The sequence below is a fragment of the Natrix helvetica genome (assembly GCF_964273705.1).
Source record: "Natrix helvetica genome assembly, chromosome: 2".
In the NCBI taxonomy this organism is placed as follows: Eukaryota; Metazoa; Chordata; class Lepidosauria; order Squamata; family Natricidae; genus Natrix; species Natrix helvetica.
Genome location: NC_138552.1, coordinates 71,285,084 through 71,304,407, shown reverse-complemented (window position 1 = coordinate 71,304,407; position 19,324 = coordinate 71,285,084). Strand labels below are relative to the sequence as shown.

Genomic DNA, 19,324 nt, shown 5'->3' with positions numbered 1-19,324 from the left:
TGGCTTTGTTTTCCTGTAGCCCAGGCTCTCAATGAATGTTCTCCAAGGTGCTGCCCTTTGGTGTCCTGATCCTGAAGCACACTTTAGTTCTCTGAGCAGTTATGGGAGCTGAACCACCAGAAATAATATCTAAAGATCAAAAGAAAATGTGACCAAGCACAAGTACAAATTCAAATCCTAGCTCTGTGATGGCAAACCTATGGCACGCATGCCAGAGGTGACACACAGAGCCCTCTCTGCAAGCATGCATGCCTTCACCCCCAGGTCAGATCTTTATGGTGTTTCTTTCATGAGGTTCTGTTTCCCTGCAAATGATGAAACAGAAGTTCATGAAAGAAAAAGATCTTACTTCTTGCCACGCTGCTGATGTTGGGATGCCCCACCTCCTGCAGGCCAGTTGGTCATAGTGTCTCTGCTGCGCATGCACGCATGCACGCATGCCCCTGCATGTGCGTGACTATGTGCATGTCCGTGCATACACACGTCCATGCATTCATACCTTTCAATTTGGGCATGCACAGTTTGGGCACTCGGTGTCTAAAAGGTTCACCATCACTTTCCTAGCCTATAGCATCATTATTCTTATCTGATTGAGTTAGTAAGGAGGGTCAACAGCCTTGCTTTAGAAAAGAATGGGAATGATGGTCACTCATTTTGGATGCATTTTGCTAACAAAGTCACTTAGATTTGCCAAAGATAGGCAGAGTTTAATGTGGTGTTTGGGGAATCCTAGCTCTATTATATGGACTCATTATGGCTTGCATAATCTGAGGTCTACATTGGGTCTCTCTGATATGACCCTTACCACTTACAGTGTTGAACCATACCCTTCCTAGTTCTCATATGGAGATGGAAAGTTGACTTGATTGATCCAAGAGGTGGATAATGCTCTCTGTAGGAAAAGATGATTCCAGCTTCCTTGAAAGAAGTTCTGGGCACCCTCTCCTTAAAGGAAGACTATTTAGCCCAATCTTCACTTGGAGGTAAAGGTAGTTAAATATTTAGTAACTGATGCAGCCTGAAGAAAATAGATTACTTGGCTTCTTTCAAGGCCTAAGTTCAGAATGGTTATGACTTTAGTTGCTATAGTCGATAAACTTTGTTGTGATCTTTATGGAGATCTTTGAATCTCCTGTTGCTTATTAGACAATTAACTATGGCATTCCTAGGGACTCTCTGCCCCTATGGGTTGGGTGGCAGTATTTTATAGTTATTCTGTTCCTACCTCAATGGGCAGTTCTAGTCAGTAGCAGTCAGGCAATTTGACCCGTGGTCACTTCCTTGTAGTCAGGCATGAAGAATCAGGATGACACCTCATGTTCTAGTTAAGATGATTTATTAATCATGCCTGTTCACAAGAATCTAGACAACTGATGGTCAACACTAAATTGGTTTTAGATAAGAGTCAACAAATGCAAGAAGAGTTAGACTTAGACTGTTTGTGGAAATATAACAACTCTAGGGTAACTACTCACTTGACTCTGCCCCTGGGTTCTGCCTGTTTTTTCCCCTAGAGTAATGGGCCATAGGGGTTATTTCCTTCTCCCTTGTTATTCAGCATAAAATTGCTGTGGGAAATCATCCAAATGTTCAGGGTGTAATACCATCATATGCTCATTATCCTCATCTTTGTAATGCAACTTCTTTCCCACACATGGCCCACCAGGAGAATGTCTCAACATTCTGTCCCAGTGTCCAGTGATCCATGTTGTGGATGAGATGATGCAATCTAAAGTTGAATCCAAGCAAGACGTAATTACATTTTGTTCATTGCAGTTGTCCCAGCCTTGAACTCTTGAAGGGATGACATTGTCCCAAGGAAGTAAGTCCACTGTTAGCAGCCTTTCTGGATTTGTGGCTATTGCAGGTAGACATTGTTGCAGTGTACAACTTTAATAGATAAATGCTTCTCATTAATTTTATTGGGTAATTATCAATTGTTTACTTAAATTTTCTTCTGAGGTTAATAAAAGGAAAATATTGCATTTATTCTGACTAGGCATTTGGAGTTATAGGAAGCCAGTTTGTGGTTGAGAAATCAAGCTAGAGCCTAGAGACTGTGAATTCTAGTCCCCTTTAAGTTATGAAAGCTGTCTAGGTGACTTTGGGCCAGTCTCTCTCAGCCCAAGCCTCACAAGGTTGCTGTTATGGGGAAAATAGGAATATTAGGTATGTTCCGTGCTTTGAGTTATCTATAAAAAAATAAAGGCAAGATAAAAACATTACATAAAAGGTTTATTGATGGTCTGTTGATATCATTGGTAAAGTGTTCCATTTTAAAATGATTATTTGTGTAGCCTACTGTATCGATTACAATGAATGCTATAAGCTTGTTTGACATGCAAATACACTTAGTCCTCAACTGAGTCCAAAATTCCTGTTGCTAAGTAAGACATTTGTTAAGTAAATTTTGCCCTGTTTTTCATCCTTTTTTGCCACAGTTGTTAAGTGAATCACCATAGTTGCTCAGTTAGTAGCACAGTTGTAAAGTAAATATGGCCTTCCAGTTGACTTTACTTATCAGAAGGTCACAAAAGGTGATCACATGATAATGCAACTGTCATAAGGATAATATTGAATTGAATAATTCAGGTTTAAAGAAGTTTTCTTTTTTACTGTAAGGTTTAGAAGTATCGAATAGTCTGGTCCCCATTAGGCCGCTAGGACACAAACATGACTCAGTGGAGGATAAAATTGTTAGGTAGTAGATAAATTCCTTACACTTTTTGAACCTTTCAATCATCGTTTGTAGTGACGAATGATGAGTCAACTGGGGGAAAAAACACAGTGACATGGAATAAATAAAATCCTGGGGGGAGGGGGAATCTGCTGCCCGATTTCTTGTCTCTCCTTTTACTTAATACAGGGGTGTCCAAACTTGGGAACTTTAAGACTTGTGGACTTCAACTCCCAGAATTCCCCAGCCAGGCTGGGAGTTGAAGTCCACAAGTCTTAAAGTTCCCAAGTTTGGACACCCCTGACTTAATACAACAGTCCTTTTATTAAAAATACATCCTGTTGGTAGAATATCAAGCAGTGATTTCTATAGTAGGGTAGTCCTCAATTACAACCACAACTGAGCCCAAAATTTATGTTGCTAAGGGAGAAATTTATGAAGTGGTTTTTGCTCCATTTTGCAACTTTTCTCGTCACATTTGATAAGTGAATTACTACAGTAATTAGTAATGGTTGTTAAGGGAATCTGGCTTCCCCATCGACTTGTCAGAAGGTCGCAAAATGGGATCCCATAAGTCTGGGACACTGCAACCGACGTAAATGTGAGTCAAATTGTTAAGCATCTGAAGGTAAATCACCATGGGCCATGGGGAAAATAGTCATGAATAACCTTTTTCTGTGCTGTTTTAAATTGAGGAGTGCCTATACTTGGTCAGATCAAGACCCAAACTACTCTTTCATATTGGGACATGATGTATCTTTTGCCTCTTCTCCCTTGCCCTGTTGATCCCTATGAATGCAATGGACTGCAAACCAAACAAAACAAGTCTTTAAATAATTTAATCTGCTTTCAAAGATCAAATGTTCTAATAAGCTTTTCTTATCAAAGTTGAGATGATTTTTTCTCATGAATTAAATATTTATAGTTTTACAATAAATACCCTTAAGCTGAATGATTTTAGTACTATATTAGTGGATTTGAAAAGCTAATGTGGATCTTGATTGGTACATAAAATGTTGCATATAAATTAAACATTAAAAAGGTGGATACAAACAAAACAGCCAGTTCAGTTGTTATCTGCAGTTATATAGTTACATCATCAAGGACATTCAACCATTCTATATTGTATCTTTCTTTCTGAAAGATGAGTACTTGGGTTCAAGTAACATTTCAGCCCAAGTAGTAATTGCATAATTTATAGACCTTTTCAAAAAGAGGTAAACTGCTTTTATAAATTTTCTGTTTCTTTTCTCCCCTCATCCAAAAATCGTTTTTTCTCTTACAGATTGGAGCACTGAAGGATTATTACCATTTTTACCATAGTAAAATATTTAAAAGGTCAACTGTCACAAGTAGAGGTACTCACAACTTCATTTCCATGGAGCCAAAGGTAAGCTAATCTAATTAGTCAATCGTGTTTGACGCAAGCCTTTGCATTTTTAATTTGAAACTTTATGCCAGGAGATGTTTACCTGGATAACATCTACAATTACAAGAATTGATTGTCATTTTCTCATTAAGATTCCATTTCATATAAGAAAAGAAGGTAGTTTTCTAAACTTTTAAGAATAGTGTGCCATAATTATTTATAGAATATCATATTAATGCTGCAGTGATTTGCATGTCAATGCTATATAATATTGCAGCTTGTTTTATTACTTCTAAGTAGTGATCCTTTCTTAAAATGAAGAAGGTAGTTTGACTGTAGTTTCTAACTCAAAAATTCACTATTGATTTATGTTGTTGAAAAAGGATTTTTTTTACAAAATTATCTTTTCACATATATTATTTAGCTTAATTGCTATTATTAATTATTTTTATTTTTATTAAACTGCTTTTATTAAATTACTGCATATCTCATGTTAATGGTTTATAATTTTTGTTTTTCATTTCTAACTTTCCCACAATAAAGCTTTTTTAAAATGCTGCTTTTTGTATATAAAGAATCATGCTTCTTTTAATTGTAGTGAAACAAATAGATGGGAGTATAACAAGGATTTATCATCACTGGAATTCTTCTCATGGCAACAATTATATTATAATATTTGATTATTTAAAATATATCAACATTAAAAAAACGTAATTTGCATCTTAATTCTATTGGTATGCCAGTATAATGTACCTGCTTATGATAATCATATACTGATGAAGGTGATTGAAGAAGATATATTGCATTGCAAATATTAACTGGGTATAAAGTTGGCTGTGTATTATTTCTTGTTCAACAAATAAATGTTAAGACACTTTTATGTTATTTGATGTAATAAATGTGAGAGGAATAGCCTCTCATTTTTTGGCAATATATGACAAAAGTTGGTCTTTTGTTTTATGGATATTGCTTTTTGATAATTTTTCTATATGCTGTATATAATGTGATAGAAACATTAATTAATAATGTAATCTTGGTCAGGCTACATTTCATAGAATATCTTAAACGTTTCCCACAAAAGATAATTTTTAAATTAATTTAAGTAAGATATGCATAACTGACACTTTGTACATTTTTAAATTTTACTTTGGTGTTTTCATTTTGATTATAAAAAAATTGCTGTGAACTAGAAATAAAGTCAGGATAATTTCTTATGAGAAATGTTATTGGCAAGATAGGAATGTGACAGGAATAAATCAGACAAATCTTTAGAAAAATAAAAGTTGCTTTATATTAAAAATAATGTGACTCCTCATATTTATACTTCATTGTCTTTATAATTCTCTGATCAACATATTTTTAAAGGTTAAAGCTATCATACTTTGAATTAATGTAGCATTCCACAATATTTTAATAACTCTGGATGGTTCACAATGATCAAAACACACAAATCAATTGCACATTAATTTACTTAAATGGTATGTTAGAAAATCCAACCATATTTCCTACCCCTTTGCAATGATTTAGTATATTAAAAATGATGTTTTGTTTTACTGAGCAAGAAACTTTATACTTATTCTGTCCATATTAGTATAACAACCTGATTGGCATGTAAAATGCAGTCTGTGGAGCTGGAAACTTTTTTTTTCTCTTTCCCTTTCTCCTTCCCCTTCCTCTTCTCCTCCCCCTTCCTTTTCTCCTTCCCCTTCCCTCATGCTGCTCATTGGCCTGGATATCTTTTGAGACTGACAAAATTCATCCAGCTGCTTCTTGTTGTGGAAAAAGTAGTAATGATACCTTCTTGTCCACTTTATCCTTATTATCAGACCATATTTGAAACCTAAGCTCTAGAAAATAAGCAAGTATCATGTTATCACACATTACAGTGTTGAAAGCAGCAGTACTGATGGCAGATTAAAGTATTTGCACTTTAAGCTGAAGGAAAACAATTTATACTTAGGCTGGCTTGAACAAACATAATAGTATCCTGATGGAATATAAACATTTAAGACACAAATGTTGATCTATTTTATTTTGCTTTGTCAACTGGGTTTCACTCAGTATACCCAACTTCAAAAGACAAAACAAAATTACCTCACTTTTGCTATATTTCAGCAAGAAGATAAGAAAGTATGTATATATCATCTTCATCAAGTCCTCAAACTTGAAATCACTTCACATATGTTATGTCTATTTTTGTAATGGATCTGCCAACTTAGCTAAACATAAGTATTACTTCTTACACATTATATATATTATAGTATTCAAGCAGAACATATTGACATCTAGGAATTTACAACTAAAATAGCTTTTGAATAAGAAATTCATATTTTGACTTGTTTTAATAAAGATATACTGTTCATATGCCTTGGTAAGGCCACACTTGGAATACTTCATTCAGTTCTGGTCGCCACAATGTAAAAAAGATGTGGAGACTCTAGAAAGCGTGCAGAGAAGAGCAACAAAGATGATTAGGGGACTGGAGACTAAAACATATGAAGAACGGTTGCAGGAACTGGGTATGTTTAGCTTAAGAGAAAGAAGGACTAGGGGAGACATGATAGCATTGTTCCAATATCTCAGGGGTTGCCACAAAGAAGAGGGAGTCAAACTATTCTCCAAGGCACCTGAGGGTAGAACAAGAAGCAATGGGTGGAAACTAATCAACGAGAGAAGCAACTTAGAACTGAGGAGAAATTTCCTGACAGTTAGAACAATTAATCAGTGGAACAGCTTGCCTCCAGAAGTTGTGAATGCTCCAACACTGGAAGTCTTTAAGAAGATGTTGGATAGCCATCTGTCTGAAACGGTATAGGGTTTCCTGCCTAGGCAGGGAGTTGGACTAGAAGACCTCCAAGGTCCCTTCCAACTCTAATATTGTATTATTGTATATCATATGTATGCAGTGCTATGCTTAATTTTAACAATGGCTTGTTGAGCAAGTCATAATCATTATTTACACTTAGCTCTAAAATTTAAATCATGATTTACAACATACAGTGACTATTTTCACACATCACACTGAACTAAAACCAAAGCGACTATATTATGATTTAGCACAATATGTGAATCCATCCAGAATGAATAATATAAGACAAACATCATATTTTTTGAAACTCTTAATTTAGAAAAAAGGAAATGTCTCATTGAAGAAGGAAAAGAGCCAATACTGGCCACTCAAAATTGAAAATGTTATATACTTAAAAGTTCAAGACTGGCTTCTTAGCTGTTGGATGTCTTTCTCCAGATGCAAAGATGCTTTAATCTTTGCATGGACTTATCTAATATTATATTTTAGGAAAATCCTGATTCCTGTTATTATAGCTTATTATCCACAAAACACACATAATAGAGTCTGAATTGTTTTTGTTTCCTAATGACCATAATGCTTGGTAGGGTCAGTTCTGAGGATTGAAGTAGTGGATAAAAGGTATTCAGTGAGAAAGTACAGTGAGGAAACCTCTGCCAAAATCTGAAAACAAAACTTTGAAAGACAGTTTGTACCAGAGAAAGGGTAATGAGAGGAAAATCAAGCACCTTATACACTAGTATTCTCCTCAACATCCAAAAACCGCTTTTAATTAATTAAAATCAGTATCAAAAATGATTATTTCTAAGTGGTGCACATTTCTGCAGCTACTTGTTTTAATGAGCATTTGGATTTAGCTTACACTTTGTCAGAAGATGAAGTAGATGTGAACAAACATAGACTGTGTCACAATTTTGGAATGTTGCATTCTGTTTTGGAGGACTCAAAAGAAGGGAGAAAGAAATTGGATCTGTTGATGGCAGATTTGAGAAGGTTCAGGGGAAGGATTTAGAAAGATCTAGTACCTGCTTTGCCCTTGTCTCTAGTTGTGTGTTGCTATGAAAAATGCTACTAGTACTGTGAGGAATACTATGAAAAGTAGTGCTAGCAACAGCAATTGTGGAGCTTTGAAGTAAAGCTGTTATCACCATCCTTAGAGGCTGAGCAGGAGCATGAAGTTGGAGACTAGATATCAGCTTCTGGTCTGGGGTAATCGGGCTCTGGGTGAGGAAAATGCACTTGATGGCTGAGATCAGTGGAGTATGTGCTGAGTTTGGAAAAACGTGAGAATGAAAATGCAGAAATAATTGTTGGTTGAGATGATGCAATGGTTCCCAAAGAAGGACCGTGATGGGCAGGGTCACGAATAGTGGAAGGCCACTAAATAAGCTCTTGTAGGAGATCCAGATATTCATGTCTCTTCTAAGTCAGCTTCCCCAGTCCTAGTCCAGGTAGAAACATTATCAGTGTCTTGGTCTCTAAGATGTTGGTAAATGTCAGGTCTGTGGCATTTAGATTGTATCCATCTACAACATGGTTGTTGATGAGCATGTAACCTGTTGGATATTACTGACTGGGAGTAATGGTGGTGTAGCTCTCAGATTTTGTATCCAGGTTTCGGGTCCTGCAGCAACAAAACATAAATTTACGTAGAAGACTCGCAATGGCAAGGAGCATTGTGTAATGGTATGTGGAAATGACCTTGGAAGACAGATTAGACAACTATCATTCAAAGGGTATTTCAGGCCACAGAAGGAGATGGGAAGCATTTCAAATCAGATCTTCCCTAGTTTTCTGGTGAGTAAAAGAAAGCAGGAAGATTCTGTATTGATACTGATTTGTTTCTTGTCTGGCCTACGTTGAACAGCTAACAAGGTGACTGGTGGGAGTGCCTTTGTATGTATTGGGCTGGAAAATAATCTGCACTGCTGTTGGCATTGACTACCTGACCATTTAGCAGCTGCCTTTTACATGTATATTGTCTCATGAGTCATGATTCCTACAAAGTTCCTAAAGGTACTTTAGTGATCTGGCTCTTCAGTTCAGAGCTTCCATGGTGACCACTGACTTATTACAAATAATTACGCCTGGCACATGCTTGACACAGTTTTTATTTTGGAACTTACAAGGACATTGGAATTTGTTTTTGCTGTGGTCAGATCACTTATCAACTTACACATTGTAAGTGAATCGTTAGTAGGACCTTGACGACGAATGAATTCAGGGAGATTCAGAGATTTCAGAGACTGCTTGGAAAGTTTTTATAAAAGTTTGGCGGTTGAAGCTGCTGGGAGACATCATCTGTCAGTTCAGAATGAGGAGTCATTGGTATGATGATTACACCAATTATACATAACTAGCCTAGGCAGACATGATGCAATGGAAACCCTCAACCAATGTCTGAGAGCTATCAGGATCTGGAATCAGGTGAAACAACCCCAAATTAAATCTTACAAATACCAAATTGCTTTTTTTTTTTTTGCAATAAACAACAGTAACATCAGTCTGGGATTACTGAAGATGGGATTGTACTTCCTCTGAAGAAGTTGTATTTTTACAACCTTTGGTTGCAATTTGGTTGGGCTGCTGCAACATATTCTATATGGAGCACCCTTTGGAGAAACTTTTGCTAGGAGAAAATATCTGTTGATATTTGAGAATGAAAGTCCCTTTAGAGTCTTGCAAGGGAATGAAATGCAGGGGGAGTCAAGCAAAGTGTTCTGGGAAGTGAGCATTGAAATCTTATTAACACATGTGCATTTTTGCTGGGATGCAGTGACTCAGTGGTTAAGACGCTGAGCTTGTCGATCAGAAAGATCGGCAGTTAGGCGGTTCAGATCCCTAGTGAGTTCCCGTTACTTGTCCCAGCTTCTGCCAACCCAGCAGTTCAAAAGCATATAAAAATGCAAGTAGAAAAATAGTAACCAACTTTGGTGGGAAGGTAACAGTGTTCCATGCACCTAGTCGGGCATTTAGTCATGCCGGCCAATGACCACAGAGACATCTTCGGACAGCAGTGGCTCTTTGGCTTTGAAATGGACATGAGCACCTCCTAGAGCCAGGAACGACTAGCACATATGTGCAAGGGGAACCTTTACCTTTGACCTTATTGTTTCTGAAAACTGCTTAAGACTAATTGCATAACCTGACCTTTTCTAGAAAGAGTACCTACCTCTAGAGATTCCTATAGTGTATGCTGAGTGTACATTTAGTACATTTAAAACAAACTTTATTTCTTAGAAATAATACTTTCTTTTAAAACGGCAACAATATGTACAAGAATACTGGATTTTTTCCCCTCATAATAAGACTATTGTTATCATTTTCTACATTTCCTAACTAAACACACAATCCCTACTATAAAGAACTGGGACCTTCAATATACAAAGAAAGATTAATTCAAGGGATAGCCTTGCTCTATTTGCATTTTTTCCCGTCATCTGCACATTAGATACAAACATTTGAAATGAACTATCTATACTTGTACAAATGAACAGTGTGCAAATGGCATTTGTAGTACAGTTGACTGTAGGAGTGTAGATAGCAAAACTATGATAACTAAAACAGTTACAGTTATAATAATGACAGTTGGCAAAGCCTACTATGGTTGAATATTTTTTGTCAAAGAAATAAGCAGAGGCTTTGGTTCAAAGCTTATATTCCCCAGATATTTTTTTTATCAAGCTTTATGTTCTGAAGGTTAATATTTTTATTAGCGTGGGTTACATTTGATTTTTAATTAAAGCTTGGTATAATAATTTCATTGTTGTTGGTTAATGAAAGGGAGATAACATATTCAAAAGAAGAGTCTGAAATGGGAGAAAGAAACATGGAGAGGTACTGCCTGGCCTTGTAGTAGGACAAAACAGACAGTATCGAATGTAGTGCAGATATGATGTTCCAGGGAGAGAGAGAGAAAGAATTCTCAATAGAGAAGTTGAAAAATATCATAGGAGAAAGCAATGACAAACCACTTCCGTATTATCTCCAAGAAAACTACTTAGATTCCTGAAGTCAGTAGAAGTCAAGTTCAATATACAGGACACTCATTACTGTATATTCCATCTACTGAGTTAATAGAATTATGCATTAAAGGCGATAGACCAACATAATAAAACTAATAAATTAAACCCTGAATGTTGATTCAAGTGTTATAGTTACCATATGGACATCGTAAAAGAATTCCTGAGCCATACATGCAATGTAACTTTTGAAAGGCTTTTTTCCATATCAATGTAGAATAACTGGTTGTGAGTTTCTGTAGGCAGTCCCTGGAGGATCCCTCGGGACAGGATCTCCCTCCATCAGGGGTCGCTGAAACATCCAGACCTTCAGTGGTTCCAGTTGACTACCTGGTGTTTGAGTCGTTTGACCTTCATCCACTCATTGCGAGGACTGAGCCTGACAGTTAAATTAAACCACGCCCCCTGTCACTAGGCAAAAGCCCAGTTCCAACGAAGGATGTCAGACTCGATGCTTCATCGCCAACCAGAAATCAGTAAATCAATGTCCAGCATAACAGTTTAAAACAATTTATTTCAGTAAAAACGTCTAAAACCAATAACACTTGTACATAGAGAAATCCACAATGAGAGCACCCCCCCCCCAACAGATGTCTATAACATAGAACCAGTTCGTTATGGGAGGGGCTGGATGCTACCTCCACCCTACGAGAAGAGGCGTCTCAGGTAAGGACCAACGCCTTTTCTCCATAGTGGTGGAGGTAGCATCCAGACTGGGACGTACCAAAGTAACCCCACTCTTTCTCGTCCCGGGTGGGTCATAACTGGTTCTGTGCAGTGCTTGTCCTGTGAACAGATTGTAGCACCCTGCTGCCAAAAACTGCATCTGCAGAGGCGAAGATGTCTAGCGTATAGTTTTTAATAAACGGAGAAGGGGTAGCCCAAGTTGCTGCCCTACAGATTTCAGCCAAGGATGCCTGGGCTGCCCAGGCCGCTGATGTAGCCGCACTCCTAGTTGAGTGTGCAGTCAGCCGACCCGGTACAGGTATGGATTGAGATTGGTAGGCTGTTGCAATACATGCAGCAAATAGTAGGAGAGGAGACCTTGTTACCCAATGAAGTTGGCTGAAAGGAGACAAAGAGAGCATCGGATTTCCGAGTCGCAGCCGTACGCTGTAGATAAATCTTAAGGGCCCTCCTGACATCCAAGGTGTGCCACTTGCGCTCCAGAGGATGGACCGGATTAGGACAGAAATTGGGCAAAATCACCTCTTGAGTCCTGTGGAAACAAGAACACACCTTGGGGATGAAGGAGGGGTCCAGGCGTAAGACCACTCGATCAGCATGGAAAATGCACAGCTCCTTCCTGGACGAAAGAGCCTGCAACTCTGAAATCCGACGTGCCGAAGTTATGGCCACCAGGAAGGAAAAAATATCTGGTTGTGAGTCTCTGGGCGTGAAATGGGGCCCAGGGAGTCAGCTGGGCCTGTTGATAGTATACCTGGCTCCCCGCCATACATCAACGGCCCTGCCCGGGCTCCTCGAGCGGATCGCGGAGGTGGCGGTTGAAACCCCCAAGCTATTAGTGATGGGGGATTTCAACCTGCCATCGACGGGAGAGGCATCCGGGGCAGCCCGGGAATTCATGGCTTCCATGACAGCCATGGATCTGACTCAAGTAGTTCAGGACCCCATGCACGAGGGAGGCCACATACTGGATCTTGTGTTTGTCTCCGACCAGTGGACGAGTGATCTGGGAAGAGGGAATTTAGTCATCACGCCCCTGTCATGGTCAGATCACTCACTTCTCCAGCTGGACTTCCCTGGTGCTGCTCCCCACCGCGGGGAGGCGGAACCAGACTATCCCAGATGGTTCCGCCCCAGACGTCTGATGGAACCAGATAGGTTCCAGGCGGAGCTTGGGCCACCTCCTGCAGACCTGCCCCGCCCCTGGGCAGAGGACCTGGTAGCTGCGTGGAATAATGCGGCCGCCGGTGCCTTGGACCGGGTGGCGCCTTTGGCGCCTCTCCGACGGCCACGATCGACCCGGGCCCCCTGGTTTAACGGGGAGCTAAGGGCGATGAAATGCCTTAGGAGACGCCTAGAGAGCAAGTGGAGGTCCTCCCGCTCCGAATCCAACCGAGCACAGGTAAGAGCCTATGTAAGGACTTACCTTGTGGCAATAAGAGTGGCCAAACGTCAGTATTGTGCCACCCTTATAGCGTCCGCAGAGAACCGCCCTGCCGCCCTGTTTCAGGTGACCCGCTCCCTTTTGTCACAGGGGCAGCGGGACCCCCCATTGCTGGGCCGGGCAGAGGAATTTGGAGAGTTCCTGCAGGATAAAATCGATCGGATCCGAGGGGGATGGACCCACCTCAGAGCTCCAGTGGGGACGTCCGAGGCTAGTCTTGAGAGACCATGCTGGGAGGAGTTTGACCCTGTTGTCACCGAAGATTTGGACAGGTTGCGCGGGCGACTGCGAGCCACCACATGTTTATTGGACCCGTGTCCCTCCTGGTTGGTACTGGCCTCCTGGGAGGGCTCACGAGGCTGGCTACTGGGGCTGGTGAACGCTTCGCTGGGTGAGGGCCTTCTACTAACCGCCTTGAAAGAGGCGGTGGTGAGGCCCCTGCTCAAGAAGCCTTCTCTGGACCCAACGGAGCTAGCAAATTACCGTCCTGTCTCCAACCTTCCTTTCTTAGCGAAGGTTGTTGAGAGTGTGGTGGCTCAGCAGTTTCCGCGCCACCTGGAGGAAGCTGATTATCTAGACCCGCGCCAGTCCGGCTTCCGACCCGGTCACAGCACGGAGACAGCCTTGGTCGCGTTGGTGGATGATCTCTGGAGGGCAAAGGATGGGGGTTGTTCCTCCATCCTTGTCCTATTAGATCTCTCGGCGGCCTTCGATACCATCGACCATGGTATCCTATTGCGCCGTCTGGAGGGGTTGGGGGTCGGGGGCACCGTATTACGATGGTTCCTCTCCTACCTCTCTGGCCGGACGCAATGTGTGTTGGCAGGAGAGGAGAGGTCGACCGCGAGGCCCCTTATCTGTGGGGTCCCACAGGGGTCGATCCTCTCGCCTCTCCTGTTCAACATATATATGAAGCCGCTGGGCGAGATCATCCGTGGTTTTGGGGTGGGATACCATCTGTATGCTGATGACACTCAGCTGTACATTTCCACCCCAAACCACCCCAACGAGGCTGTTGAAGTGATGTCCCGGTGTCTGGAAGCCGTACGGGTCTGGATGGATGACAACAGGCTCAGGCTCAACCCCTCCAAGACAGAGTGGCTGTGGCTTCCGGCTTCCCGGTTCAACCAGCATATGCCATCGCTGGCCATCGGGGACGATCAATTAGCCCCGGTGGAAGGGGCGCGCAATTTGGGCGTCCTCCTTGATGCCCGGCTGTCTATGGAAGATCACGTGGCAGCCGTGGCGAGGGGGGCGTTCCACCAGGTTCGCCTGGTGCGCCAATTGCGGCCCCTTTTGGACCGGGAGGCCTTGCGCACAGTCACTCACGCGCTGGTGACGTCTCGCCTGGACTACTGTAACGCTCTCTACATGGGGCTCCCCTTGAGGTGCACCCGGAGACTGCAGTTGGTCCAGAATGCAGCCGCGCGGGTAATTATGGGGAGATCGAGGTTCTCCCATATAACACCCATCCTGCGCGAGCTGCACTGGCTTCCTGTGGCCTACCGGGTGCGCTTCAAGGTGCTGGTTACCACCTTCAAAGCGCTCCATGGCACAGGGCCTAGTTACCTGCGGGATCGCGTCCTGCCCCATACATCCCTGCGACCCGTCCGCTCACACAGAGAGGGACTACTCCGGGTGCCGTCCTCCAGAGAGTGCCAGAGGGCGACGCCCAGGAGTAGGGCCTTCTCTGTAGTGGGCCCCACCCTTTGGAATGACCTCCCCCCAGACATCAGGACAACAACCGACCTTCGCTCCTTCCGTATGAAGCTGAAAACCTACCTGTTTCGACTAGCTGACCTGGCATAATACTACAACCTCTCCAGCCCAGGGCATTTTTAATTTTTAATTGGTAATTTCAGTTTTTAAGGGTTAATTTCACTGGGGTTTTAACTTTTTTAGGTATTGTAACTTATTTATTTATTCTCACCTCCTCTGTACGCTATATAATACTTTTGTACGTCGCCCCGAGTCCCTGTGGGGAGAGGGGGCGACTAATAAGTTCAAGTAATAAATAAATAAATAAATAAACTGTAGCTGTTTTGTTTGGGCCCGCTATACAGGCGAGAACATAAGCAGAAAGTCTTCATAGTATAAGATGCATAACTACATTTTGATAGCTTTCATATGGCCAGAATGTTCTTAAACTGAACTTCAAAGATAACCAAAGAAGAGATCATACTGGCAAGGATTGCATATCATTTCAAGTAAGAGGACTGAAAAACAACCTGAATTGGGTTTTAATGATAGTTTGTAGAAGATAATAAGTATAGTACAGTAACTTACTGCTACTTTTAGGAAACCTAGATGAGGGGATGGTGTTTCTCCAGGGAGCATAGCATTGCAGGGTTCCTTGAGATGTTCTTCAATCCAATCCAATCTAGCATAACACATAGGCTTCTCACTCTTGGTAATATAGTGCCTAAGCCAAACAGATGAATAATTATCACTGCTTGCCAAAACTTGTTATTCTTGGAAGCTTTGTAATGGGCAATATTTATGTTATTGTTGCATTACAACTGCTTCTTGAACCAATTAGTTACTGGATTTGAACAAGATATAGGAATACATTCCTAACCACAAGGACATCAATATGATAAAACCTGCAACATAATGTATTTTATATTGGGGCAGCAGCAACAATATCCTGGTGTGGCTTTCCCAGACAGCAGGAGATGGTGACAGGGCTTTTGGGGAGGAGCAGGATCATATTAGGAACTAGATAAGACTCTACCTGATTTAGTCTCTTGGTTCGGGGCATGGAATGGCAGAGAGCACAGGAGCAAGCAGGAAGCTTCATAATAGGATCAACCAATGTCCGGTGGCTACCATTGTACTCGCCATATGGAGCAGCAACCTATTCATTTATTTATTTGTTTAAATTTATATGCTACACATCTCACTTTGTGTGATTCCAGGTGGCTTAGAATCTGATAAAACACTGTTATGAAAGATTAAAATAGTAGTAGAACAAATATAATATTAAGATTGGCAGAGAAATAATTTAGATGGCAGGGGAGGGAATAAAGTGGTATGGACATGTGAATCTTCTATTTAATCCACCTCTAGGATGACACATCCTCATTGTGACCCCAGGCCAATTGGCAGAGCCAGGTTTTAAGGCCCTTATGGGTTGGGTGGGTGGGAGTGGAGTTTACCTTCAGGGATTCAGTTTTCCAGAAGGTCAGAGAGATGGCAGAAAAGGATCTTTTCCTTGACTGGCAGCCAGAATTCCTTGGCCAATCCCTTCTGCTGACATGAATGGGTCAAACCAATCCCATTGGGGTGAGATGGTTACTCAGGTAACCTGGACCCATGCCACACATTTTGTCACATTCACATTCTTTGCCAGTTTCATTCATGTTGGTGAACTGCTGTTAAAGTAAGCTTACTGAACTTTAATTACAACTAACTTGGGGACTTTCCTTTCCTCATTGTTTGAAAAGTATGTATGTATAAGTATTGTCATTGGATTGAAGTTTTTTTGGTTAGGGTTGGGAGGGTGTCTTTCTGAGGCACTGTTACTGTTTTCTCCCTGAACAAGAAACAAATTTGGCAGGGACCCTGAGTCATTCCTGTCATGTAGTTTGGTGAGATTAGAGTGGTGAGGGTAGAATGGATTGCAGAGAGAGGATGGTTAGTAATGTGTTGCTTAAGAAAGGAGAGTGAGGTAGCTGGTACTTGATCTAAGAGATGCTGAGTCTGAGGCCTAGGTGTGGAGCAGCCTAGGTCAGGAGGGGATTGATAGTGTGGAATGTGCAGTCCTATTAGAATGATGACAGGCAAAGAAAGATAAGGCAGAAAACAAGGAAGAGCCAATTGTCTTGCACATTGACTGTATACATGACTGGAAGTCGCCTCTTCTCACCTCATCAAGTATTTAACTGCATTCTCCTGCCCAGGTCTACAAAACAAGAGAGAAACATCCACAGTACACTCCCCCCTCTCTCTTCCTCTCCTCTCCTGAGCTTGACCATTCTCTCCCCCAAGCACACCCCACAGAGCAGAAAGATTGAAGAGGAAGAGATTACAACACAATGAGTAAGCACACAATGGGGAATACACTAAACTGTTTGCTGAGTGCACTCACATCTGCCAGTGCATTGTTTCAGTGTGTATTCCCCACTATGTTACAGCTTACTTTCCTGTAATTCCTTCCTTCCCAATGAAAAGCAATGGGGCCAAGAAGTTAAATGAGCTTCTCCTGACTTACAAATTTGTATGCCCTGATCATGCATGTTTCTTTGTCATGTTGGTTGCTACCTATTTCAATTCTTGAGTATATTGTAATTTTGCAGATATTATAGATAAGAATATATGATACAATGAGGATGGGTATGAAAATTAATGCAGCAAAATCCAGAATTGTGTTTGACAGGAGAAATAGGATGAACAATGTAAGTTATATGTAAAAGTTGGAAAAAAACAAAGCCAGGAGAGAGTGTATCATGGCAAAATGCTAACTATTAAAAAAGGAAAATGGACAGAGAAAGGCTTTTTAAAAAATCAAATCCTAGTGTAGTGGATAGCATATTGTGAGGAGTAAATATTTGCCAGTAGAAGAAAATACTGCTTCATGTAAGCTCATTTCAACCTTTTTATTATATGGACATGAGACTTGCGTATGTCAGGAGGAACCTAGAAGTAATTTGCATGCGATTGTAATAGATAATATAAGAGTTGTGTCTACTCAAACAAAAAGATGCAAGATCAAGAATGAATGAGTGCTGAATGAATGTGGATTAAATATAAGAATCTAATGAGAGATTACTTTAAATAGGAAATACTTTAAGTTGTTTTGGTCAAATGGAGAGAATGAATGAGGATAAAACCTCAAAACAAATATAGCAAGTTAAGGATGACCGCTAGTTAAGAACAGAGCATCATTTGAATTAAATGCATGATTCAAGTTAAATACATAATGATTCAAGTTCTTTATACAACACTTATACAGTATTACATAATAATACTGTTCCATCTTACACACAAATTTGGCTTAATTGATCCTATAGGCCAGGGGTGGGGAACTGTGGCTCTTTTGCGACTTGTGGACTTCAACTCCCAGAATTCCAGAACCAACATAGCTGCCTCAGGAATTCTGGGAGTTGAAGTCCACAAGTCGCAAAAGAGCCACAGTTCCCCACCCCTGCTATAGGCAATCCCTCCTGTGCTTGGAGAGATTCCACCTTACGGATGGAACTCATTTGTAAACTGGAACCTGTAATATAAGAGTAGATCAAACGGCTACTGTAGGAGCGTGGATTGAATACGAAAGTGACAAATAAGAAAGCTTTGAGGTGGCTTGGTTTTAGAGAGAGCATGAATGAGGATCAGTTCACAAAACATTGGTTTTAACTGCAATTATTTTACTAGCCTACTTTCTTTCTGCCCTTTGAATTATATAGTGAACCGTAAGAAAAATGGTATTGGATGATATGCCATGTGTATTGATACACAATGGACGCATATTCATGCATGTGTAAATTATTATGCACAACTGTATTTATCATTTTATGACTGAGGAATAAATGTAGATAATTGTGCTTTAACATTTTTATTTTATGAAAGATGTGTACATATGCTCTGGAATAACTAATATTAAGCAATTTCAAACCACATTAATTAAAAGTATTCCATTTATATTGCAGGATAGTTTATGAAAGGCTGCACTTCCATTTTTATTAAAATAAAATATTGCATGCTAAATTCCATTTATATAATATGCTTAATATCATTCATATTTATTGCATTCTGGTTTTCATGTAAACTATATTTATCTATAAAGTTCAGGTTGGCATCATGTTTTTTCCTTAGTTATAAATTATTTATTAAAAAATTTAAAAGAACATGATCAATATCCATATAAAAAAGAAGACAGAAAGACACATAGTGGATAAAAAATAAAATATAAGAAAATAAACAGAGTTTGCAATTATCATAAATTCATGTTGTTATATAATTAATTCAGTGTGTAGAATCACATTAATTGTAATCTTAATAACTAGCAATCTCAATAAAACTCCAAATATATTAATATTGATGTCAGCAGTGTTTGTTATTCTTTCAAAAATAATACATAATTGTGTAAATGGAAAACAAAGGGAAAGGGGTGGAAATGAAGCAAGAGAGAGAGAAAAGAAAAAAGTAAACATAAAATTGAAAAACTAAATAGTTTCACATTTCTTTCCTACTGTTGATTACATCAACACATTTATAAAGATTGAATTTGTTTCTAATTATTGTTCTTATATTTTACTCGTTAAAATTGTACTCTGTTCATAGTATTTATCTTTAATTTCTTTTCCTAACTTAAAAG

At 40.2% G+C, this 19,324-nt stretch overlaps 1 protein-coding gene across 2 annotated transcripts in view; it reads left to right on the top strand.

Annotated features, from left to right (window-relative positions):
* Window positions 1-19,324, top strand: part of LOC309386537 (proprotein convertase subtilisin/kexin type 5-like) — a 151,256-nt gene that overhangs the window by 13,760 nt on the left and 118,172 nt on the right. For both annotated transcript variants that reach the window (XR_014174436.1, XM_081942026.1), the window contains exon 2: window positions 3,963-4,067. Coding sequence is in view for 1 of the 2 variants with exons in the window: in XM_081942026.1 (XP_081798152.1) it covers window positions 3,963-4,067 (105 nt within the window). In the remaining variant the exon portion in view is untranslated. The remainder of the gene's footprint in view (window positions 1-3,962; window positions 4,068-19,324) is intronic.